Here is a 25472-nt window from a genome sequence, read left to right on the forward strand (position 1 = left end):
AATTCTTGTCGGGCTATGATACCTACCAGTACATAGTGTTTGTACTGATACTGCTCTTGCTACATCCTTTTCGGGGTGTAGAGTTGTTCCAGCTATATGAGCGAGATTCAGTTAGCCTTCAAGGATCTCACGGAGTTCATCTAGACTTTTCTTTTTAATTCTCATTCTAAATAGAAATTGTATTCAGGTTTTGGTTGTACCTTTTATTCAAGTTGTATACTTAGAAGCTTTTGTCCTATGCCTTGACCAGATCTCGGGGTGACATTTGTATTTCCGCACTTAGTATTTATTTTGGATAATAAGACTGTTTACATTGCTTAATTTCCGCATGTGATAATTAAAAATCGACTAAGAAAAAGGGAAGGTTTCGCCCACCAGGAGGGTTAGTGTGGGTGCCTGCTCGACCCACGGGTTGGGTCGTGACACAAATGTTGCTCGTGCTCTACTCTATTACGAGAGTATATCAAGATATCATTGATGAAAACAATCACGAAGGAGTCCAAGTACGGTCTGGAAACATCGTTCATCAAATCCATTAAGGCTGCTGGGGTATTGGTCAACCCAAAAGACATAACTAGGAACTCATAGTGACCATAACGAGTCCTGAAGCCTGTCTTAGGGATATCCTCCACCTAATCTTCAACTGCTGATAACCGAACCATGAATCGATCTTAGGAAAGACTGATGCACCCTGAGGCTAATCAAACAAATCATCAATTCGAGGAATTTGATGCTTGTTCTTGATGATAAGTTTGTTCAATAGTTGATAGTCGATACACATATGCATAGTCCCATGCTTTGTCTTCACAAACACCACTGGAGCACCCCAAGAGGAAACACTAGGTCTAATGAACCCCTTACTTAACATGTCTTGCAACTGTCCTTTCAACTCCTTCAACTCTGCTGGTGCCATCCGATATGGCAGAACAGAAATAGGCTTGGTGCCCAGCTCCAAGTCAATACAAATGTCAATGTCACGATCAGGTGGAATACCTGGTAAGTCTATCAGAAACATCTTGGGAAACTCCTTCACTACTGGTACCGACTCAAGGGGAGGAGTATCAGCACTAGTATCCCGAACATAGGTGTCACGACCCTGCTAGAGGCCATGACGGGTACCCAGTACTAGCTTACTGAGCACCTCTGATCTAACATTCTTTTCTCACTACTAGGTGAGTCACACGGATAATTTATGAACATCTCACTTAATATAGCTATCCATAGTTATGCCCGCAATCATATATCAATAAGCTTGACCAAAATATTATACAACAACAAGGACGAACAAGGTTACGAAACACCTACCTACATACGTTTGTCTACGAGCCTCTAAATAAGATACATAAATCCACGAGGACGGGACAGGGTTTCACCGTGCCCAGATATATACACAAGAGTAGTACCAATAAGCTGTAGCTCCGGAACAACTGGAGCGCTTTCAAGATGTCGCTGGTGGAACTCCTAGAAGCCAGACACGGCTACCTGTTTACCTGCAGGCATGAACGCAGCGTCCACAAGAAAGGACGTCAGTGGAACGGAGTACTGAGTATGTAAGGCATGAACAATAATATAATAAGACACATGGAGCATATCATGAGGGAAAAAGGGTAACGTGCACATCTGACTGCCTCTTAAGGCGGATACCATGCATGCTTAACTTTCCTTTCATAAAAACATTTCTCATATACGTATGCATAAAATAGAATTGCTGCGGAACGTGCAGCCCTGTCACACCCTAACAATGGTAGGGCATGACGGGCACCCGACTCTTATCAGAGTCGAGCGAACCCTCAGACATACACTCTATCAAAACCTGTCATTTCAAAAACTTTTAAGAACATAAAACTTTTCCCAATAGAAATCATTATCTTTATAACGATTATAAAAACTTTCAATCAACTAAGTACGTTAAACCAATTGAAATCATCTAAAATACATACTCTTTTAAAATCCACAAGTGACTCAACTGACATCACTTTGCCAATATCTTGACAAACATACCACAGGACACTGTCTGCAGAAGTCTCTAAGAAGTAAACTGAACATTATGAGTCAGGACAGGGCCCTGACATACCCGTAATCATACATATCTATACATGACTCAGCACAGCTCCAGAATGAAGTGGAACTTGCCAATCCCAGCTGACGTCCAAGCATTCTAGTTATACACTTAACCTGTCAAACAATCTGGGGCTGCGGGCATGAACGCAGCGTCCCCAGGCAAAGGGACGTCAGTACGGACAATGTACTGAGTATGTAAGCTGGTAACAAATCATAATCATAATTCAACTCAGGAGAGAAGAAATCATAATCTAACTCAATACCTGCAGCCTTCGCTGGAAGAAACATAAATGTGCACACGAAGTCTCAAAACAATCTTTAAGTAAATAATGCAATCCAACACACATGCCGCTTCCGACATGTTAACAGAATGGTCCCTTCGGACAGCCGCTTCCGGCTAGTATCATAATAGTCCTTTCGGATGGCCGCTTCCGGCATAATAATGATGGCCCCTTCGGGCAGCCGCTTCCGGCTTAATATCACCATCATATCAACACAAACTCAATCCACAAATATCAATTTCAATTCATATCATAAGTCACTAATCAATTCATCACAATCCAGTTATTAGCCTTAGTCTTTCATAAGAAGTTATCAAATTTGTATCTCACTAGACTTAGGGAGACATACTTCCAGGTTTGAGGGTAGAATTGTTATGAAATTCTTACTGCTTATATTCTACTCAATTTCATCTTATTGCCCTACCCAAAGAATAAATGATCATATCAATACAAAGGGATGATACTATGGAATGTGAATATAAATCGTAAATAAAATGACGTAGTAAAATCTCGCACCCCCTTCGGAATGGTTTTGAAAATCAAACTTTATGTTTCCTCTAGTATAAAACTCATTTCCTCGAAATACCATATACACAACTCAACCTGGAACCTTATGGGTGTTCCCTTCGGAATAGAATAGGAGTACAATATCAATAAGCCATCACAAGAAACATTTGGACCTTACTCGTCTGAGAATGGAATCATATGGAGTACATATAGAATGAATAACAACAAGAATCATGCCAAAGGAAGAAAGGTTTGCCTTACATACCTTGTCGCTTACGTGATTAGCTTAACTTATGCTTCCAAACACTGGCCAATCTATAATCAAGGTAAAGGAAACCATATACAACTTGAAAGAGTTTCATATACTTCTCTAAGCTCGTAATTAACTTCCGTAAATTCGGGCAGCATTTTCCCTGTAATCTTCGCTTCCCTCTAATTCCAATTCAATTTAACAACGCAATCAGCCACCACCAACAACAAGAACCATCTCATAGAAGCCTCTTTAAATTCAAAGCACCAACTCCCAAAGATATACACCAAAACAGCCCGGTATACGCTTTGATACGATATCTTCATACACTTTATTCTCCCAAATTCAAGAACAATAACTTATCAACAACATCAACAACAATATCAACAATCATTTTATATCAATATCCAACTAATTCTATCCAATCATACCAAAACAGCGCCCAAGTTATTTGATATCCAAAAATGATAACCGAACTTTCAACGTCATTTTCTCTATTGTGACCCGTCAAATCTATCAATGATCATGGTAAGAACATATTAACATCTTAAAAATACCTTATATGAGCAGCCACCACGAAACCAACATCCCCCAAGTTCAAATTTTATCTTAAAACGACGGCAACAACTTGTACTACACTTTACTCTTCACGAGCCTCGGAATTCGGGACCTCGAACTTGATCAAAACTTGGTTTCTCTCTCTAAGGGCTCTCTTCCCTCTCTCTAAAATGTTCAGGTATTTTTAGGGTTAAATGTGAAGATATTTCACGAATTTTTCCCTTATATAGGGGTCTTGGGTCGGTTCCCACCGACCTTGAGTCGGGTTGGGCCGAGTCCACTGCCCAGCTTAACCTTTCTGTCTTAAAACGTCTATAACTTTTTATCCCTATGTCGGGTAAGGCTCACAACCTATGGTTGGAAAGGTATTTCAATTATCTACAACTTTCATATTTGGAGTTTTCCCAAATGCCCAAATAATGATGGGGTTATGGCCTCCCGAAGTCAGGTCACCCGAAAACGTAACTTAAAAACATCTTTTTGGAGGGCTTACACTTGGATTTGGCTCAAGGGTCCTTCTTGAGTTATGTTTAACTTCACATATATTGTCCATATAACTTGTCATACGTCCTTTATAAAAACCCAATCATGTGGGCCCCACTTCAGCTTACGGTTATGAGGGCTATATATCTTTTAACATATCATTCCAATCATATTGTACGAATTCCAAATATCATACTCATGCTAATACAATAGAATTCCATCCTTTATACTTGTAATATTTGCTCCTCATTGAGCTCACATTAAGCCATCAGCAACCTTAGTAACGTGAAATTTTTCGGGGTGTAACAAGCCCGATCCAAAAGCATATCATTTGTCGCGGAACGAACGGCCCGATCCATCTATATATTATATACATAATAGTGTCGAGGAACGAACGGCCTGATCCATTTAACCATATATCCCCCGTCCGGGCATCCCGCGTCCGGGACGATATCATAATATACCAGTTGATCAGGTGGCCATGCGTCTATAACGCCTCGCCTTCCCATATATATATATATATATTATAACATAAGTAGCATGCATGAGAGCCCAAAGAAAGATATAACTCTATCGGAGTGACGTAAGGTCGGTAACCTCCGATTATATTATGGAATAATCATCATCGCTCTATCTCACCTTGAAGGAACAATTATTATAAGGTGAAACCAACAACAATGAATAAAATTAAGAAAGTCAAGAAGATAGCTCAATATTCTCACATCATCATTGATCTCATAACTTGAGACTTTTAACCATAAAATCATCATCATCATAGAAAATATTCTCATCTTTGGCATCATCATTATCATTGTAAAACATGTTCATCGTTGTTATCATAAGATCTTACAGAATCATACATCTCTTTTTCGAACATACGGATATTTTGAAAAACATTTATGGATCATCAGGAAAGGAGTCATGCCTTTGAGTCGTGAACTTCTAGCTTTTGAAATCAAGGTGGACATGGAAATATATAGTTAAAAACATAACATAGGATCATGCCTTTGAAAGAAAGGGACGAGCCTTAACATACCTGCGCAGCCTCCTATTATCTACGCTTATCCGTCTGCACTCGTAAATCTACATTTGAGAGAATTCACACTATCATTAGACTCATCATTGCATACGTGTACTAAGCTTTCAATTTAAACTGCTTTATATCCTGCCGAAAATCGGGCAGCATCTCCCCTGTTTATATGCCTAGCCCGAAGTCATAATCCAGCAATCAACAACACAACAACAATACCAACATCAACAACATCATTATCCATACCAATATATTCCATAAAATATCCCACACGATGTTTTCCCAATTTCTCAACCAACCATAACAACATCCATAATACCAAAATCAAAGAATTATTTTCAATTTAATCTCAAATTAATCCAAAATTCTCTTTCAAACTCACCTCATGGCCATCAACTTCAATTCAACTCTTTATGATTTTCTCATATGATTCTTTCCTCTCTAAGAATTGCTAAACCTTTACATCATCTTAATCATGTAAATAATAGGAAGAACATACCTTATTGTGAAAGAACTTCACTATATTCATCTCTTTCCAAGATCAAGTTCATCACCACCTTGAAAAGAAACAAGAACAATTATCTTCCATAAATTTCTCTTGAGGTTTTGATGTCTCTTGATGATATGGAAAGGTTTTGGAAGATTATGGAAGGTTAGGAAGGATTATGGAAAGTTATAGAAAATTATGGGAAGTTATGGAGAGTTTTAGAACCCTCAAGAGTTCTTCAAGATCTCTCTAGAAATGTAGAGTATGAGAAAATGGTGAAAATTGATGAAAATTAATGGGTTAGAAGGGTTTTCATAGGTGTCGTTCGGGTCGGGTACTGTAGCAGCGTTTTTCTGCTCCGTCCGCCCAACTTGTAATGTCCATAACTCCCTGCTCCGATGTCGGATTGACGAACGGTTTGTTGCGTTGGAAACTAGACTCGAAGAACTTTATTTTAGGCTTTTGAAATACCTTAAAACTCCTTACATACCCGGAGATATACCCCTCTAAATTTGACCCAAAATTTTGTCTAGAATTCTGCCAACTTTATTCAAATTTTCGACAAACTTATTTTCTCCGCTTTGCTTGGTCCCGGAATCTTCTGAAACTCTCCATACATGATATTTATCATTGATCACACTTGATAATAATTCGTTCCTTATAATCTAAAGTTGTTTTACCTAGCCATAGCTCGACATACTTACGTTCAAATTTAATAAGTGTTTCTCCGAAAGTACGGGGTGTAACAATAGGCCAAATAAGCTAAACACCCCTTCTTGACCATTCGACGAGCCTTAAGGAACGATATCACTTTCTTCGGCGCATGACTAGTATCACCCTTCCACTCCAACCTAGGGACTCCCGGCACAGCTAAGGTAACTGTCTTGGCATGACAGTCCAAGATCGCATGATAAGGGGACAACCAACTCATACCAAGAATAATGTCAAAATCTACCATGTCTAGAATTATCAAATCAGCCCAAGTGTCATACCCCATCAAAGTCACAACACAGGATCGATAAACTCGATCCACCACTATGGAATCCCTAACAAGACTAGAAACACTAACAGGGAAATCAAGCGACTGACATAGCATATCCAAACTCGAGGCAAAATAAGTAGACACATAATAATATGTAGAGCCTGGATCAAATAATGCCTTAGCTTACTGGCGACAAACCAAAATAGTACCTGTAATGAATGCATCAGAAGCCTCTGCCTCTGGTCTACTCGGGAATGCATCGCATGGCCACCCTTGGCCTGAGAACCTCCACGACCACCACCACGGCCTATCTGGGTATCATCTCTACCAGAATAAGAACCGCATCTACCACTCTATGCACCGCCTCTAGCCAGCTCTGCCACTCACCTAGGTGCAACAATATGAAAACCTGAGTGTGGGAAACCCTGTCTAAGTCTGGGGCACTCCCTGGCGAAATTCCCTAAGTCACCACACTAAAAACAACCTCGACGAGCCATAGGCTGCTGAGACGAACCAGAATAGCCCGAATGACTACCTCGACCTCTAGATCGGGAAGGTATCAGAGCTGTGAGGAACTAACACCCCCGAGTCAGTAAGCCATCCACAACTCAAATCTCAAACAAATAAAGTAAGAAATAGTGCGGACTAAACATACAAGTTAATTTTTAAATCTTTAAAGCCTTATAATCATAAAAGGGCAAAATTAAAGATACAATTATCCCCGAAACTGGTGTCACTAGTACAAGAACGAACAAGAAAGGAATACAAGTCTAGGAGTACATCCCGAAAATACAAACTATCTGAAAATGAAAAGAGATGAAATAAAGGATAGATGAGAGTCTGGTGCTATAGATCAACTAGTAGCTCATCCCGAAGTCTCGAAATGGCCTGCTCAATGACCGATGAAGTCTCGATCGATGCTTGTACCAGGTACAAAATCTGTACACCAGAAAGAGTGCAGCAGGTGTAGCGTGAGTACAAAGAACAACAGGTACTTAGCAGCATCGTCGACCGACCCTAACAAAAATGGAGACGAGGGCTAGCCTACGATTACCACTTCTATACATAATTGCTATTAATCCACAGTAATATAATCACAATAAATCACAATAATATCGGGTTATAAGCCTAAGTGGAGCTTCTAATCCACAAGTCTGTCAAGTTCCCAAGTAGTCATTTAAGGTAATTCAGGAAACAACTCAACAAATCACAACTAAGGAATCAATGAGATAGTAGGATTTGCAATGCAATGCAAGACCTTTTCCATCTCCCAATAAACACACATTTGAACATTAACGAATCGTGACCTATGGGGGACTCACGAGGTACATATTCCAATCCGGAATTCTTAGATCTCCTAGATCACATCGGGTCTCAACCATTTTAGGCTTTCAATCACAATACTCGGCCCTTAGGCCCATATTACCTGTCATATAGCCAATCTGGCTCAAATATCATCATCACTCCGTCCGAAATCTTTTCCCATCAGACCTTTCACAGGTATCCTCAAAATGTACGTGAGATACTATAATAAGCATTAATATGACATGCAACACAATAAACCATCAACTAAGCAATAAAGACTTAATCTTTAGCTCTTTTCCACTTCTAAACGAGTACTTAGGAGTGATGAGAACACATAATCACAATGAGACAGGTAACGAGCACAGAGGCAGTAAATAAGGGACGCCATATACCAATCACAAACACAATCAATCTATGCTATCAACCAATGCCCAAAGAATGTCATTTAGACCGGACTATATAATGGAAATTATGCAAATACACTTATCATGGCACAGGTATCCGATCTAAGTGCTCGACACCTCACAAGTATCAGAACCTGCTTTTGTTACCCCCATTTTCCCTTCATATTAGTCAAATTTCAACCAACCATGACACTTAAATTAAGGTTCATAGTCTCAACATGCTTGGAATAGGAGTCTGATTGTCACAACAATGCCCTATTCTTTTGTAGAGCCTCTGAACGATCCCATTCTGTTCATACACGAATTATCCGTAAGAATATGAGTCAATCGATACCCATATTACCCTATAAAAGACTCGGGTCTAGAAAGAGAACCCACAACCTCGTTCAAACCTTGAAGGTCAAAACCGTAATTTTGTAGGAAAATCAGGTTCAATAAGGTCAAATTATTATTCTAGGAAATCATACAAATTTAATGATACCCATATTAGTATACTTTAAATCTGAACCCAAAAAGTCACCAAAAACAGGATTCCGAGCCACGAAGGGCAAAATAGAAAATTCGTTCGATAAATAGTTTACCCATTGATTTATAGAGTCTATATCTGAAAAATTAATCAAATCCAACATCAATTTCATACTCAATTGAAAAAACATCTTAGTTCAATCCTAGGGTTCATAAACCCCCAATTTTCCCAATCCTAATTATGATTTCTAGCATGAAAACCCTTAATAATTCATATAATCGAAATACGAAGATTAAGAACTTACCCAATGGATGTATATTGCAAAAACTTCCAAAATACCCTTAAACCGAGCTCCCAAATGCCAAATATGTGAATAAGAGGTGCAATCACGAAATGGGGAATACATATCTAAATTTGTTCAGCGAAAAGCGCATATGCGCAACTTCCCTCGCACCTGCGGGCCTGCATCGGCGGTCTAAACCTCGCAGGTGTGAGGTCCACTTGAATAACTGCGGCCCATTACGCGCAAGTGCAACTCCGCTCCTGTGAGCCCCTTCTCACAGATGTAGCCCAAGGCCAACTCACTCCTCTCTCGCACCTACGGCTCACCACGAGCAGGTGCGTCCTCGTAGGTGCGAGCCTAGACTCGCTGGTGCGAAAACACCAGAACCAGCAAATCATGAAATTCTCAAACTTCGATCCGACACCCGAAACACATCCGAAACCTTTCGAACATGAAGCAAATATGCATACCACTCCTAAAACACGCTGCAAACTCGTTCGCGCATTCCAACCAAAAGACCAGAATGCCACCGAGTCCCTCGAAAACCGAACCAACAACTCAACTAAGTCTTAATTGACATTTCGAACCCAATGGAATCGATGAAACTTCCAAAAAGACCCATTTACTCCCGATGTTGACTTGGTGAACCAAACACTTAAGAGTTTCCAAAAATCCCATTTCCTCACCCAAATCACATTCGAATGCCTCGGGAATTGCGACACCCATCCCCACAAGTCAAATATACTCTAACAAATCTAGGGAAGGGTCAATAGGGGTAAAATAGTCAAACTCGCAAAATAAGGTCGTTACAATTTTTACTTGTCTAGTTTGAAAAAACCAAGAGATAATTTATCATTCCATATTTTTTTTTTACCTTTATTATTCATTATTGGGTTGGAAACTTCAATGAATTGTTAGTGATTGCACAACTTATAAAGTATGTTTGATTAATTTCAATTATTAGATGACTTAATAATAATTAAGGCTGATATAGCAAAATTATCATTTTATTTATGACTGCTTAAGGGGTATGCCAAGTCAATACATACCACTAAATATGGACCGAGGGAGTAATAATTGTACTTGGTCCCTGCCCGTTATTAATAACCCTCTAATCACTCCGTTAAAATTGAAACCAAAGAAATACTCTCTATTCATAATAAGTGGGTTTTTTAAGCTTATGCACACCCTTAAGAATGTGCTCACACCTAGAAAATTAGGAGTGTTTCTACTAACTTACCTCTAATGAAATGCTTAAAAAAATAAAAGTTACTTAATGATTCTTGATTATGTAATTATGTATATAAAGGTAATTTTGAAAAAATAAGATTAATGTTCTTGAAATCCTAAAACACCACTTATTTTGAAACAAAATGAAAAACCTAAAATATCATCTATTTGGAAGCAGGAAAAGGCTCAAAAATGCCCTTAGCCCTATTGGAAATGACTCAAAAATGTCCTCCTTCAACCTATTCGGTTAAAAATACCCTTAACGTTTTCTTTAGGTTTAAAACTGCCTTTTAGTTAACAAAAAAATGACATGAAATTTCATTAAACAAGTGGTCAGTTTTTATTGGTCCACATAAATTTCTGATCAATAAAGCAATCCGACCCGAACCTCCATCCCAACCCCTTTCTAATAAACCTAACCCAAAGAAGGTAACAGATAAATATAGAAAAAGAAAAGGTAAAACCTAAAATACCATCTATTTGGAAGCAGGAAAAGGCTCAAAAATGCCCTTAACCCTATTGGAAATGACTCAAAAATGTCCTCCTTCCACCTATTCGGTTAAAAATACCCTTAATGTTTTCTTTAGGTTTAAAAATGTTTTTTAGTTAACGGAAAAATCACATGAAATTTCATTAAACAAGTGGTTAGTTTTTATTAGTCCACATAAATTTCTGACCAATAAAGCAATCCGACCCAAACCTCCATCCCAACCCGTTTCTAATAAACCTAACCCAAAGAAGGTAACGGATAGTAATATCCATGGAAAAAACGATTGAAACCAAAGAAATATAGAAAAAGAAAAGGAAGGATTAGAGGTGCTTATGCCTCTTTCTTCACCAAATAGTTTCTTCATTTCCCCCCTTACCTCAGTTTGGCAATGGAAAACTGTTCCAAGTTCTATAATTCCAGACTTTAGTGACATTACTATGGCAGTCCCAAAACGCCAATTTGCCATGGCAGCAACGCAGCGCCTTTGTCTTTAGATGCGGATTCAGGATTTAACGTTTATGAATTCAACCTTTCAGGATTTTTAGTTGAACCTATTGTATTTTAAAAGTTATGGATTCATGTCTACTTTTTTTATAATTTTAATAAATTTTTACATATAAATTTATGTTCCGCGTCGGAAGTTAGGAGTTCAAATTGAACCCCACCTTAAATGTTGCATACGCCCCTTTTTGTCTTCCCATCAAGAGGCACAACAACTTGTGCTTCACTTGTCAGCTTGTTGATATAATGATGCTTAACTTATATCTCTTTAATTATAAATTCAATTTTTAAGGACAAAAATTAAAGAGCAACCCATTTGAAGGGAAAAATTAAAGACCAGCACAAAATAGGGACAAAAGTGCAAATGACCCCTTTTTAATGAGGAAATGATGCGTGATGTCTCTAAAAGTGTCTTGTATTGAATTTTTGTCTTCGCTTATCAAAATCTTTAAAAAATTATCTTAACTTAAAAAAATTCGTTGGGAAGAACTTTTATTGCCCATCAAGTATAAGTTCTGGCTTTTGCTTATAAGTCAAAAATTGTAGTCAATTGAACAGGTTCATTGTTTTGAAATAACCTAAGCAACAACAACTTTGTCCAGCTAATTTTATCAAGCAAGGGCTATTCTTTTTTGAAAAAAGGGAAAAGGGTCAAATAGACCCCTCTACTTTTGTTTATTAGTCAATTTTGCCCTCCGTTAGCGAAAGTGGTCAAATATACCGCTCCCATTAATAACGTGTACACTTGTACCCTTAAGTAGATAGAAGTTTCCAATTCAACTAAAACTAACCATTTAATTAAAAATATTCATGCCCCAAAAATTGACCCGCCCCGACTCAAAAAATATAATCAGCCCCACACAAATATACCCATCTATAGGGGTGGGCGTTCGGTATTCGGTTCGGTATTTTCAAAGTTCGGGTTCGGTAATTCGGTAATCAGTAATTGAAAGTAGATACCAAATACCTAACTTTCAACTTCAGTTCGGTAATTCGGTAATCGGTAAATCAAAATTCGGTTCGGTACGATATTCGGTAATACCATATTAAGTCAAGTTCACTGTATTACATCAATGGTTAGATAACAAGCACAGATAGATGATATGCTAGAAGAAAAATGATACAACAAATCCCTTCAAGAATTGGTGAACTAAGAAATGATCAAAAATCCAAAATCAATGAAGCCCATGAAATCACATTAACTGAACGTTACAAAGAAAAAGAGCAAAGAAGTGAATAATACCCTTTAGGATATGTGTACTTAAATTGCATTAAACAAATTCGGTAGACACTCCACAATGTCTTTTTCAGAATTTCTACTCGGCTCCATTCATACCATATACAGCAGAACTATATTCATTATACTAATATACTCACAAATATTGGACAAGCCAAGGGAACTAAAATCATTTAAAAGCAACTGAAATAAAAATATCTACTTAAGGAATACAAAAAAGGTGACAAGTTACGGTACCTTGAAAATTGATTGCTTGATTTCAGAGGAATATATATTTCAACAATAAAGCTAGATGGTAAGGGAGAGAGGCGGTGGGGGTGGCCGGTGGGTGGTCACTGGTGTTGGTGTGACTTGTGAGAGAGGTGGGTGTGAGAGATTTGTTTAATTGTTTTGTATACTGAGGCGGTGGTGTTTTGTTCTTGAAAAATTGGGTCAAATTTTCACAATATGGTCTAAATTGATGAGTATTGTTGCTAACTTACAATTGGCGCATGGGCTGATGGGCAGATGGGCCGGACTATTAATTTAATGGCCCTCTATTTAATAACTATTTCGGTATTCGGTAAATACCGAATTACCTAACCAAATACTGAATACCGAAACCGAATACCGAATTTTTTTAATTTTATTACCGAAAACCGAACTGAAAATCGAAATACCAAATACCGACATACCGAAATCCCCAGTTCGGTTCGGTAATTCGATTTTCGGTGTTTTATGCCCAGCCCTATCCATCTACGCGTGGAGTCATTCCTTTCTCTTTTCCTTTGCTTAACAGTGTGGGAAAGGCAAATTCAGCAATAAGCAGCCGCTCAGGATAACACCCTGCACATAACTAACAAACAACAATGCATAAGAGCACCTTGACTGACCATTCATAAGAGCCCCTTGACTTAATTGGCTTTATAGAAAACTAATGAAGCACTGCATAAACATACTGCCTTCCACAAGTTTATAGACAATTTTCTGAAGCCATGTTGCTAATTATTACTATAGGACAAAAGTATGACTACAAACTTTGGGTGGGGCTGATTATATATTTTGGGTAGGGGCGGATCAACTTTTGGGATATGAATATTTTTAATTAAATAGTTAATTTTAGCTGAATTAGGAATTTTCATCTTCTTAAGGGTACAAGTGAACACTTTATTAATGGGAGATGTATATTTGATCACTTTCGCTAGCGGTGGATATATTTGACCTTCGAAAAAGGGCCAAATATACCCCTGAACTATCGAAAAAGGGTCAAATATACCCCTCGTTATACTTTGGGTTCAATTATACCCCTACCGTTATACTATTGGATCAAATATATCCCTTATTCGTTAAGTTTGTCCAAGGTGGACATTTAATCCAACGTGGCACTAACATTTTGATGAGATAGATGCCACATGACATGCCACCTCAGCGCTCCTAACCCATTTACCCCTCCCTTCTAATTTTTCTTCCACCATTAAAACTTTCTTCCCTCCACCACCTTTACCACCATGACCACCGGATAAAGCAATAACCATGATGCTTGACAGTCAGAACTCTGTATATAATATTTAAAGCAAATCAAAAACCAAAACTTTGATTCTTGGATTGAAAATAACAAAAGCTCTTCCAAGACGAATGGCAGTGAATTACACATACTAAAAAGAGAAGAATGTTCTGCATTTCCACTGAAAAAATTCACATATCAGACAATTCAACAACTAAAAATTTAACTAAAACCCATTAATTCAAGATTTTTAGAGAAGCAGAATTTCAGAGAAAAATTAAAGGAGGATCACAGTCCTTGATAAACGACAGAATATCGACTTTGACTGAGCACGGTGGCTCCAGTGGAAGGCTAGTTTAAATCGATTAATGGCTCCTTGTCAATAGTACTACTCATGGCATTTTAGGCACCACCAAGATTGTCACTTTTTGAACCATAGCCGGTGATTTTTTCCGATGCGAGAGAATGTTCAAAAGATACTCCCTCCGTTCTAATTTTTTTTTATCTTAATTACTACTTAGAAATCAAAAGGATAAAGTTTCATCTTTCAAGTTAGATAAATAAATTGAGGGGTCATGATGGCGGTAATGGTCACACTAGTGGGGGAGGGAAGGAAATTTTAACGGTGAAAGAAAAAAATAGAGGAGAGGGACAAATGGATTAGGAGCGCTGAGGTGGCATGACATATGTGGCATTCACCTCATCAAATGTTAGTGTCACATTGGATTAAATGTCTACCTTGGACATACTTAACGGATGAGGGGTATATTTAATCCAATAATATAACGGTAGGAATATAATTAGATCTAAAGTATAACGAGGGTATATTTGATCCTTTCCGATAGTACAGGGTATATGTGGCCCTTTTCCGTTTGACCTTTCCCTAGAAAAAAGTAATAAGTGGGCCATAAAATGAAGACCACCCTGATATTTGTGAACTTAACCCTTTGGCAGTGGAAAACTAGCAGGTTACAAGAGCTAAATATATACCAAGCTTTAGTTAGACTACTATGGCAATCCCAAAACGCCAATTTACCATGGCAGCAACACAACGCCTATGTCATCCTAAATCCACCATTAGAGGCACATCAACTTGTGCTTCACTTGTCACCTCAACCCCACAATCTGATGACACATTTTTAGTCCACAAAATTTTATGGAACCTAAAACAAGGTAACCCAATTACCAATTCTTCACTATTATTATTACATAGTTTAAACCCATCTACTTTTCTTGAAGTTCTTGGCAATTTTCGTGATAATTTACATTTAGCACATAAATTCATCAACTTGGTTTCTTTAAACTGTCCTAATTTCAAGCATACCTCTAGTTCATTGAGTGCTACTGTACATTTCTTGATTAGGTGTAAAAGGGTATCTGATGCACAGGCTTTTATACTAAGAATGATTAGAAGAAGTGGGGTTTCAAGAATTGAGATTGTGGAATCTTTGGTGTCAACTTATGGTTTATGCGGGTCGAATTCAAATGTTTTTGATTTGCTTATTAGGACTTATGTACAAGCTAGGAAGATTAGGGAGGGTGTAGAAGTTTTTAGGTTGTTGCAAAGTAGGAATCTTTGTGTTCCGATAAACGCGTGTAATGGTCTTTTAGGAGGGCTTGTAAAGATTGGTTGGGTGGACTTGGCATGGGCAGTGTATGGTGAAATGAAAGGGAGTGGAATTAAGCCAAATGTGTATACCCTTAATATAATGGTGAATGCTTTGTGTAAAGACGGGAAAATTGATAGCGTGAATCCGTTTATTCAAGAAATGGAAAAGAAGGGAATTTTTCCGGATATGGTGACTTATAATACTTTGATAAATGCGTATTGTCACGAGGGTCTTCTTGAAGAAGCGTATGGAGTGATAAACATTATGAAAGCTACGGGGTTAAGACCGTGTCTTTTGACTTATAATTCTATTCTCAATGGTTTGTGTAAGAACGGACAATACGGGAAAGCAAGGGAAGTTTTGGTTGAGATGACAGAGATTGGACTGGCCCCTGATACTGCTAGTTATAATACATTGCTTGCTGAGTGTTGTAGAACAGGTAACTTGCTGGAAGCAGAATCTGTTTTCAAAGAAATGTCGTGTCGAGGTATCATCCCTGATTTGGTTAGTTATAGTTCTCTTATTGGGTTGTTTTCAAGAACAGGTCGTCTTGACGGCTCATTGGCATACTATAAGGATATGAAATGCAAGGGTCTTAGACCAGATAATGTAGTCTACACAATTCTCATTGGTGGGTTTTGTAGAAATGGTTCTATGAAGGAGGCTATGAAGATGCGTGATGAAATGCTTGAGCGGGGTTTAGTTATGGATGTTGTGACTTACAATTCTATATTGAATGGGTTATGCAAAGAAAAGATGCTTCATGAAGCTGATGAGCTTTTCAATGAGATGGCGGAAAGAGGTGTAAATCCTGATTTTTACACTTTCACCACACTTATCAATGGATATTGCAAGTGCGGTAACATGGACAAAGCACAGACCCTGTTTGAGGACATGCTACTGAGAAACCTTAAGCCTGATGTTGTGACATACAACAGCTTGATTGATGGATTTTGTAAGGTTGGTGATATTGAAAAAGCTTTCTGTTTAAGGGATGAGATGATCTCTGTAAATATATCTCCTAATTATATTACTTATAGTATTCTCATAAATGGCTTTTGTAATAAGGGTTGTGTATCTGATGCATTAAGGCAATGGGATGAGATGATTGTCCTAGGTATAAAACCTACTATTGTGACTTTCAACTCTATTATCAAGGGCTATTGCAGGTCTGGTGATGCTTCAAGGGCAGATAAGTTTCTGAACAAGATGCAATCCAAAGGAATATTTCCTGATTCAATTACGTATAATACTCTTCTTGATGGGTTTATAAGAGAAGAGAATATGGATAAAGCTTTAGATTTGGTTAATGAAATGGGAAATCAAGGTCTGTCACCTGATGTTATTACCTATAATACCATACTGGATGGTTTCTGTAAATTTGGTAGAATGCAGGAAGCCAACATGCTGTATAGGAAAATGGTTGAGAGGGGTATTAACCCTGGCAAATCCACATATACATCATTGATAAATGGATATGTCTCTCAGGATAACTTGAAGGAGGCTTTTCGTTTCCATGATGAAATGCTGCAGAGGGGTTTCATTCCGGATGACAAGTTTTAACCTCAGTGCTGTTTGAGCCAGGTGAAGTTTATGACCATCAAATTCTGACATTTCGCGAGTTCTGCTTTATGCAGTTTCATTGCTGGTGTACGATAAAGGTATGCAATTCTGCTACTAGTTGCTTTATACTACTATTTCCCATACAGTTCTATTTTGTCTTTGATAAGGTTTCTGCTACTTTTTTCTACATTCTTGTCGAAATTATCTAATCCATAGGGCTTACTTAAACAAAAACAATATTTTTCATTCATGCAGAACTAGCTAATCTGAAATATGCTTTGATTGATTTGCGGAGAACTATTGAGAAATCACTTGCTGGAGGAGATACTTACGGGGGCTCAACTGGACATCTGCTCTCTAGGGAACTGTCGGTCAGTGAGACATTATCCAGACACAGAGCGGTGCTTATTCAGAAATGTGCTTTTGGCTGCGGTGGCAAACTTAAGAGGGCCTTTTGGTAGAGCTGTGATAAAGATTGCCTCAAGGTTGAATATGCTTCTTCTTTCATCTGCCAGTTTGGTAGTTCACCCTGTGGACTCAAAATTTGTCCAAGAGCATACTATGTACTAAGTTTTGACCTTAGTTTCTTGGCTCCTCACTTGTTGCCACTTCCTGATGATGTTGTTATCTTATTAGATATCACTTATAATATAAACACTACAAATCAATATATTCCCCGTATAGGTTGCAACTTTTGCAAACAGTGCTTATTGTTACTAATAGCCAATGACTCTATTCTGGTACTTCGATTATCGTATTAGTTTGCTGCATTTACTGTTACTTTCCTTCATAGTGCTTATCTATACTATTTTACCATGACTTCTTTACTTTCTTCAATCCTTGTCTAACCTTTTTGTCATGCCTTATCTTGAGCCAAGGGTCTTTCGGAAACAGCCCCCCCTCCCAAGGTAGGAGTAAGGTCTGCGTACACTCTACCCTCCCCAAACCCCACTTGTGGGATTACACTGGGTATGTTGTTGTTGTTGTTGTTGTGTTTTCCTTGAGTTTGTGTATGGTGTCCAAACCATGTTAGGATAGTATTCTTGAGTTATGTTGTTGGAGGGGTAGTCGCCATGGCTTCTCTATGGCTTCTGTGAGGTTTCCCTACCCGGTATGTAATGGTATTAAAATACTTTACTCAGTGCCATACTTTTTTTCTTTTGATTGTTTACTCGGTGATATACAGTTTGTTTCCTTGTGCTTCCGAGTTATGTTGTCTTTGTGGAAAGTGACACTCATTGTCTATTCACTTTAATAGCTGAAAATTAAACCAAATGTTTTTGCTTCAGGGACGATGACGGTGAGACAAGTGAATCAGAAAAGTTATCCATGTCTATCTGCTTGAACTTCATGTTTAAGGTATGTTGATGACAATATGGGCTGCCATTGCCTTCTCCTGATTTGCTGGTTGATCATTCTGTTCATGCTCACGTGTTTCATCAATGAGCATGAAAAGATGCTAGTAGTAGTTCTCAGAAGTGTATTAAAGATATAAGAGTAGTTGCTTTTGTGTTGTCAAACCACAATTGACCATAAAACTACGATCCTTCACTAAATGGATTGGTCAGGGCTTTTCGGAGAAGTGATTACGAAATGATCAGACTTCAAGATCTGTTCCCTAGTAGGACCTGATAGATAAATTGAGGACATAGTTTTGCCTGAGTTGGAATCCCAGGTAACAGATGTCAGGACTACTTCTCGCTCATTGAGAAACAGTAGAGAATATGCAATATATGGATAACAGTGTAAAGACAGTTTCCATATGAGTATAGTGTAAAACTTAAGTGTTGCAGTATGCCAGAATTTGTTGGATTCTTATATTTGAGTTGGACAATGTTGAAGAATCTTTTCAAGAAACATGTAGGCAAAAATGTAAATCTCATGAACAATTTGGCACCATGTGGATGTGGAAGGATTTGAGGCTGATGAAATTTGAATTCATAACAGAACAATTTGTACATTTTTCCGATAATGAGATTCACCCACGTGAAGTCAAATATTTAAAAAGGTGATTTGATGTTTCAAGGTCCATTTTAGTTTTCTGTTTTACCTTTTTATGAAAGACAATTGAAACACAACTTTTTCCTGGAATACTGGAAAGATACCCCTCTGACCCATTTATATGATCACTCTTTCCTTATTATTCTGCTAAAAGAAAAAAGATTGAATACATAGACAACCTCTTAAACTTGTCCAAATTTTTCATTTAAACACTTAAACTAAGTCAAAGACTTATTTAGCACTGTAATCTTTACTCTAATTGTACTTATTAGACACAAGAAGCTGACATGACACGAAGAGTGACTCTTACTGTTTTTTTAGCGCGTGAATCAGATAAAAAAGCTAAAATGATCTTCTTCACCATGACCCAAACGCCATTACCAGATTACCTACCTGTACAGTAAAATTCCATTTCTTCTTGTGCAAAAATCAGCCACGATCGAGTTCGGGATGCCAAATCAAAATCTGCACAGTTCTTCCTTACACAATCACATTTTACTATTAAGAGCATTTGAAGAAGTAAGTTTTTGTAATAAACACAGGCAGTTGCAATGTTTGCATGTGGAGATAAATCATTGAACAACTAAACCTGCCTTAGCTTACATGAGTTAGCTTACATGAGTCCCTACCACCAATCAAGAAGTGCATAAATAATGGCTACAAAAAGATGTAAACATGCAATTAGGCAACTAATAATCCCCATCATCGATCAGTAAATGTACTAAATAATGTTATATCACATAGCATATCCTGGCGCGACCCAAATCAAGGGAAAGAATTGGAAGGGTGGGGATCAAAGCATGCCATACTCAAAACAGTGGTTATGAAGAGAAATATGAGTGAAAGCCTATAAGGAAACATAGAAAAGAGTGCGGTTGCCGAGGTGGTAGTCGTGGATATGGTGACAGTGGGTACGGTGGTGGCTACAGCGGAGGTAGTCATGGATATGGCAGCGGCGGTGGCTATGGAGGAGGCGGTGGTTATGGAGGTGGTGGAGGTTACAGCGACGGTGGTAGCAGAGGCGATGGCTGCTTCAAGTGTGGTGAGTCTGGTCACTTTGCTAGGGACTGTGACCAGGGTGGAAGCTGCGGCGGTGGTGGAGGTGGTAGATATTCTGGTGGTGGAGGTCGTGGCGGTTGCTACAGGTGTGGGGAAGATGGTCATTTTGCCCGTGAATGTACCAGCGGTGGTCGTTGATCATGGATCGAAACCCTCTGTTGCTTTTATCTTTTAAGTTGTCATGTTTATGTTGCTTATCTCTAGTGTTTTCTTGGATATGGTTGATTTTATATCTTTATTTTCTGCTCTTTAGCAATGTCATTTTGAAGCTTTTTAGTAATGGGGAGTCATATTTTTGTTGGTGCTGCAATAGATATACTCTGTACAACATACATGTTTTGGAATCAATATCAATTAATCAGCTATCATGCTACAACAGAGGGGGAATTGCTGATCATGTCAACATTAAGCTACTGTCTCAGCTTAATAAAGAATAAGCTAATTTTAATTATTTGTATTGCAAATGTTCCTTAGATCTAGAGTAACTATTTGTGTCTCTAAACCAGCTTCATTAATTCAAGTCGTTATCTGTGTAGCTAGTTCTGTTTGGATCCACCATGGCTGGAGATTATTCATCATGATCCGTGAGAAGATGACTCTGTATGCAGGAACAAGATATTAACATACCCTGTCAAGCCTGTGAAAGATATATTATGTATTCCTAGAAAGGATTTTCAGCGATCATCAGTCCAAAATCAACCATAAACATTCAAAAATTCAATCATGAGGAACAGTGTCCTTTGAACCAAAATGACTTTAGAGAATGTCTCCCCCATCTATCTGGATCAGATTTAATCAGGTAAGTAACAGTGGAGAGGGCATAACAAAAGCTTTTCAAGGAAAGATTCCCCATTTCTAACTTCTACATGAAGCAGCTCCTAGAATCTCAGTTTTTTTTTTTTTTTTTTTGATAACCATGGTGTCCGGGTCAGCTTGCGCTTACCTCGACTAATTTCACGGGATACCTCCCACCAGCAACAGGTACCAGGTAACTCTATCGACCAAGGCTAGGACAGATGGGAAGAAATCACCTAGTATTTTTTGTCTCTGCTAGGATTTGAACCTGAGACCTCATGGTTCTTACCCACTTCATTGACTACTAGGCCAGACCCTTGGGTGCTAGAGTCTCAGTTTTATTTCAAGAAAACCATCGATATACAAGAATAAATTGGAATAAGTACAAAAAAAGAACGAAATATGTTGCCCAAATAATGTAAATCAAAATTACTCATAAATACAAACACCAAATATTTACAAGTTGTGAACAAAGGGCAAAGATTGCTCTTAACTATTCACAACTGCCAGTGCTTCCTAATCTCACAAGCAGAGCCGGTCTTGACTTCAATCATGCCCATTTTCTCCATGGCTTGACCAAATTCAGCGTAGAATTGTTTGAGTGATCCTTGTACTACTTGGTCGATGTATGACTTTGGTATTGCACTTGTTGTCAAGGCTGCATCAGATTGGAATAGCCCCTTTTTCTCTTGAGCACAAGCTGAAAGTAGCTAAGATCAAATTTACTGGACCTAACAGGATCCATTTCAACAATTGTCGTTTTGTCATTGATTGATACGCATTTCTTCGCCTTAAGATTAGTTGCATATTCTAGAGATGGATCTTGCATGCCCAAAATTCCGGTAAAATTGTATAAACATCATTTCAGGATCTTGTGTGCCCAAAATTCCGGTAAAATTGTATAAACGTATTGGAATGACGGGACTCAAATGGTATGTGCACCTGATAGAAAGTTGTTCATAGGTGTAATGATTTTTGTTTAAAAGACCTAAATGTATGGAAAGTTTTAATATAGCATAAGGAGAAATCACTATGGATGTACTCATTTAAACTATCAGATAGGACCATGTCTTTTAGGTCAAGACCCTTGCTAGCAAAAGATGTCAGGAACCTGGAAAAGTTTATTACTTGTTGAAGGAGGTGTTTGCCAAGGCTTCTGAGGCATTTGAGATTCTTCCATCTTTTCTACCAGTTGGAACATTCCAGTAAGGGCCTCCCTATCATGTAAAGAAGAAAAAGGAAGATAACGATTAAGAACCTATATCCTTTTAGCTTAGCACTTTCATGTGTACAATAACTAGTTTTATTGGTTTTTCTATTGCTGGCTTTAACTATAACCTCAGTCCTCAGCTCTATTTATATGAGCAAGATATGACTTAAGACCAACATGTTGGAAACTAGTGTACAAGTTGGTTCAAGTCTTTTACTTACTGTGACGACAACAGAGGCTCTAGCAACCAAGGCAGCAATATCTGCACAAGAGACAACTCCAGGGCATTCAGCTTCAACTACTTTCTTCACACCATCGATGAATAAGAAGCCTCTCAGCGTTTGATTAGGAATAGCCACTTTTTCAGTCTCGTTTTTTGTGCTCGAAGTGAAATTGAGGAGTACAGATTCATCGCAGCCCTGTAACAACCCAATTATTAAAATCAGAAAACTACATAACTTCAAGAATGGAACTATTCTTATGAAATGAGGTATAAACTTACCCTGACAAAGCAATCCTGGAAATGCAGCCTGACCAAGGCAGCTGCAAGATATGAAGCATTTGGTATGTGCTTTTGCACATCATCTTCTCTGTTTTCGGACAACTCTTTGCTCAGAAGTTTAGCTGTAACTGAGCATGGCTAGAATCCACTATTCCTAGTAGAATACAGAACTGTAGAAATTACCCAGATCACCAAATTTAGCCATTTAGATTACTTACTCTTTTTTGCAACTTTAGAAATAGGTCTCTTTCTTTGTTCGAGTTGCTACACACACATCTTGCTCATTGCTTTGGCTAACTTGCGCTGGTTTGTCATTCTCCATCTTTTTTATTATAAGAAATTAGATTCATTATAGACCGTCTCTTTCTTCCAATGAGGTTTATATGTCATGATCATACTAACCTCTCACATATTAGACACATAAACTAGTCTTCTTTTTCAAAAACTTTGATAATGTCATGGTTATTACCTGCTCCTGGAGATACAACTACCTTCATAATGGTGCATGGAAGGTCCAAGTTCTTTTGATAAAAATGGGCTTAATAAGTGTAACCCAGCGGGTTGACATCCAATGCAGCCCAACGGGTTAATCAGTGTAACCCTCAGCTACTTTAAATCTCTCTTCACCTCTTCACTTTTTTTTTTCTCAATTTCAACTAGGTTAAATCACTTTTTTTTTTCTTAATTTCAACGTATTCCCCTGTTTTCAATTCTCTCTCTGCTTGGAACCTGTTGCTTCTTATAGGTATAGCAATTAATCATAACAATATAGTTGCTTCTTATAGGTATAGCAACTATATTCTATTTTCATTCAACTTAATAATCATGTATATGAATGATTTTTCTGATATGGGTTTTTGTTTCTTGCTAAAATAATCTGAAAATTTAAACTTTATCTCTTATTTGTCTGCTTTTTTGATTTTCATTTCAAATATACTTTGAGTTTTTTTTTTTCTTTACTTCCAGTATGTTCTTTGTAGCAGTGAGTCAGTGACCCTTTCCTTTTCCCGTTTTTTCATGATTATATATATTTTTAGTTTTTGATTTCTGGTTCTGATTATGAATTGCTATTTCTCTTTTTATTCTCTTGGAATTGTCCTTTGCTCATAATTGTTTTGATTGTCTTGTATATCAGCAATCCTCGGAATTGATGGAACATATAGATGAAGTCGAAGAGTCGATTGAAGTTAGCTCCACAAGTGTATCTAGGAAGACTTCTAAGGTATGGGATCACTTTTGGAAGTTACCACTTGACACTAATCCGGATAGTAGGTTGAGGGCAAAATGTAAAGAATGTGGTCAGGTATATTTGGCTGATTCTACGGCTGGAACTTCAAACTTAAAGCGTCATCGAGCTAAACGCCATAGCCATGTGTCAGAATCGGGTCGTTATCCAGTTGTGAATAATGAAATGTTCCGTGAATTGATGGCCAAAGCTATAGTAAGGCATAATTTACCTGTTGCATTTGTGGAATATGAAGGGATAAGAGAGATACTTAGTTTCTTGAATCCTACTGTCACTATTTCAAGAAATACTTCAAAGGTTGATGTTTTAAAATTATATCAGAAGCAAAAAGAAATAGTTCATAATGAAATTGCAAAAATTCCTAGTAGAGTGTGCTTGACTACTGATTTGTGGACATCAATTACCTTAAATGGTTACTTCTGTTTGACGGCTCATTATGTTGACTTGAATTGGATTTTACAGAAGAGGATTCTAATATTCCGTCATGTGCCTCCTCCGCATACTGGTCACGTTTTGGGGCCAATATTGATTAACTTTTGAAGGAATGGGGAATTGAGAAGAAAATATTTTCGATAACCTTAGATAATGCAAGTTACAATGAGAAAATTGTGGATAGTTTGAAAGAGCACTCAAACTTGATGGATTCTTTGGTATGTGACGGGGACTTTCTCCATATTCATTGTGCAAATCATATCTTAAATCTGATTGTGAAAGCCGGTCTAAAGTCAATAGAGGCTTCCATCTTTAACATAAGAGAAAGTATTAAATATGTGAAAGGCTCCAAGTTGAGGATAATAAAGTTTGTGGATTGTATTGGATTGAAGTTGACCGGGAAAGTGCGGCAAGATGTGCCTACGAGATGGAACTACACGTTTCTTATGATTGAGAGTGCAATTCCTTATTGTCGGGCCTTTTTTGACTTTAAATTACTTGATGTGAATTTTAAATGCTGTCCTTCAGAAATGGATTGGTATAAGGCAGAAACAACTGCCAAATTCCTAAAACCTTTTGATGAAATCCCTACTTTGTTCTCGGGAAGCCAATATCCGACGGCCAATTTATTTTTTCAGAAAGTGTGGGAAATTCTATTTTAAGTTTTGGAGGAAAAACCTTTGATTTTTAATGTACTGAAAATATATGAAATGAGTTGAATTTTGTTTTCGATTTCATGCCGAGTCGTGGTGGTTACTTCATCGAAATTGTTAGTCCTGCTCACATGGACTTCTGTTGGTTTTGTTTGGGTAACTATATTGCAATTTTGTCATCTTTGGCTACACCTGAGCAAGCTTCTGCCATAATGGATTTCATTGAATCAAGATGGCAAGAACTAGTCTTTCTCAAAAAAAAAAAAAAAAGATGGCAAGAGCTAGTTGGAGAAATGCTGTTGAAAATCTGCTATCCTGCTATGGAAGGTCATGAATGGAGAATTATAACAGGATACGGTCCTA

At 37.9% G+C, this 25472-nt stretch overlaps 2 protein-coding genes and 1 pseudogene across 8 annotated transcripts; 2 read left to right on the plus strand and 1 right to left on the minus strand.

Moving 5' to 3' along the window:
* Window positions 1-14969: 14969 nt before the first annotated feature.
* Window positions 14970-25188, plus strand: LOC132613484 (pentatricopeptide repeat-containing protein At5g01110). 7 transcript variants are annotated; one of them, XM_060327515.1, is made up of 7 exons: window positions 14970-17309; window positions 17467-17696; window positions 18501-18570; window positions 20808-21070; window positions 21204-22840; window positions 23914-24000; window positions 24082-25188. In XM_060327515.1, the coding sequence occupies exon 1, from the start codon at window positions 15049-15051 to the stop codon at window positions 17209-17211; it is 2163 nt and encodes a 720-aa protein (XP_060183498.1). In that variant the 5' UTR covers window positions 14970-15048; the 3' UTR covers window positions 17212-17309; window positions 17467-17696; window positions 18501-18570; window positions 20808-21070; window positions 21204-22840; window positions 23914-24000; window positions 24082-25188. The 7 variants fall into 7 exon arrangements, with proteins under 7 accessions (XP_060183498.1, XP_060183495.1, XP_060183497.1 ...); XM_060327512.1 differs by having other exon boundaries at window positions 23914-25188; XM_060327514.1 differs by lacking the exon at window positions 21204-22840.
* Window positions 17938-20801, plus strand: LOC132612924 (glycine-rich protein 2-like). Its single transcript, XM_060326994.1, has 4 exons — window positions 17938-17951; window positions 18501-18570; window positions 19485-19607; window positions 20056-20801. The coding sequence occupies exons 1-4, from the start codon at window positions 17938-17940 to the stop codon at window positions 20407-20409; spliced, it is 561 nt and encodes a 186-aa protein (XP_060182977.1). The 3' UTR covers window positions 20410-20801.
* On the minus strand, window positions 21564-23198 carry LOC132613485 (peroxidase 3-like; annotated as a pseudogene).
* Window positions 25189-25472: the final 284 nt, after the last annotated feature.

Source organism: Lycium barbarum, chromosome 10, assembly GCF_019175385.1.
Source record: "Lycium barbarum isolate Lr01 chromosome 10, ASM1917538v2, whole genome shotgun sequence".
Classification (NCBI taxonomy): Eukaryota; Viridiplantae; Streptophyta; class Magnoliopsida; order Solanales; family Solanaceae; genus Lycium; species Lycium barbarum.

Bases quoted from the DNA above. Each gene is read 5' to 3' on its own strand.
- LOC132612924 (XM_060326994.1), top strand. The intron at 18,571-19,484 runs GTATGTTGATGA...TGTACTTATTAG, and splicing joins GCTTGAACTTCATGTTTAAG to ACACAAGAAGCTGACATGAC. The intron at 19,608-20,055 runs GTACAGTAAAAT...AAATATGAGTGA, and splicing joins CATTACCAGATTACCTACCT to AAGCCTATAAGGAAACATAG.
- LOC132613484 (XM_060327512.1), top strand. From the start codon at position 15,049: ATGGCAATCCCAAAACGCCAATTTACCATGGCAGCAACACAACGCCTA.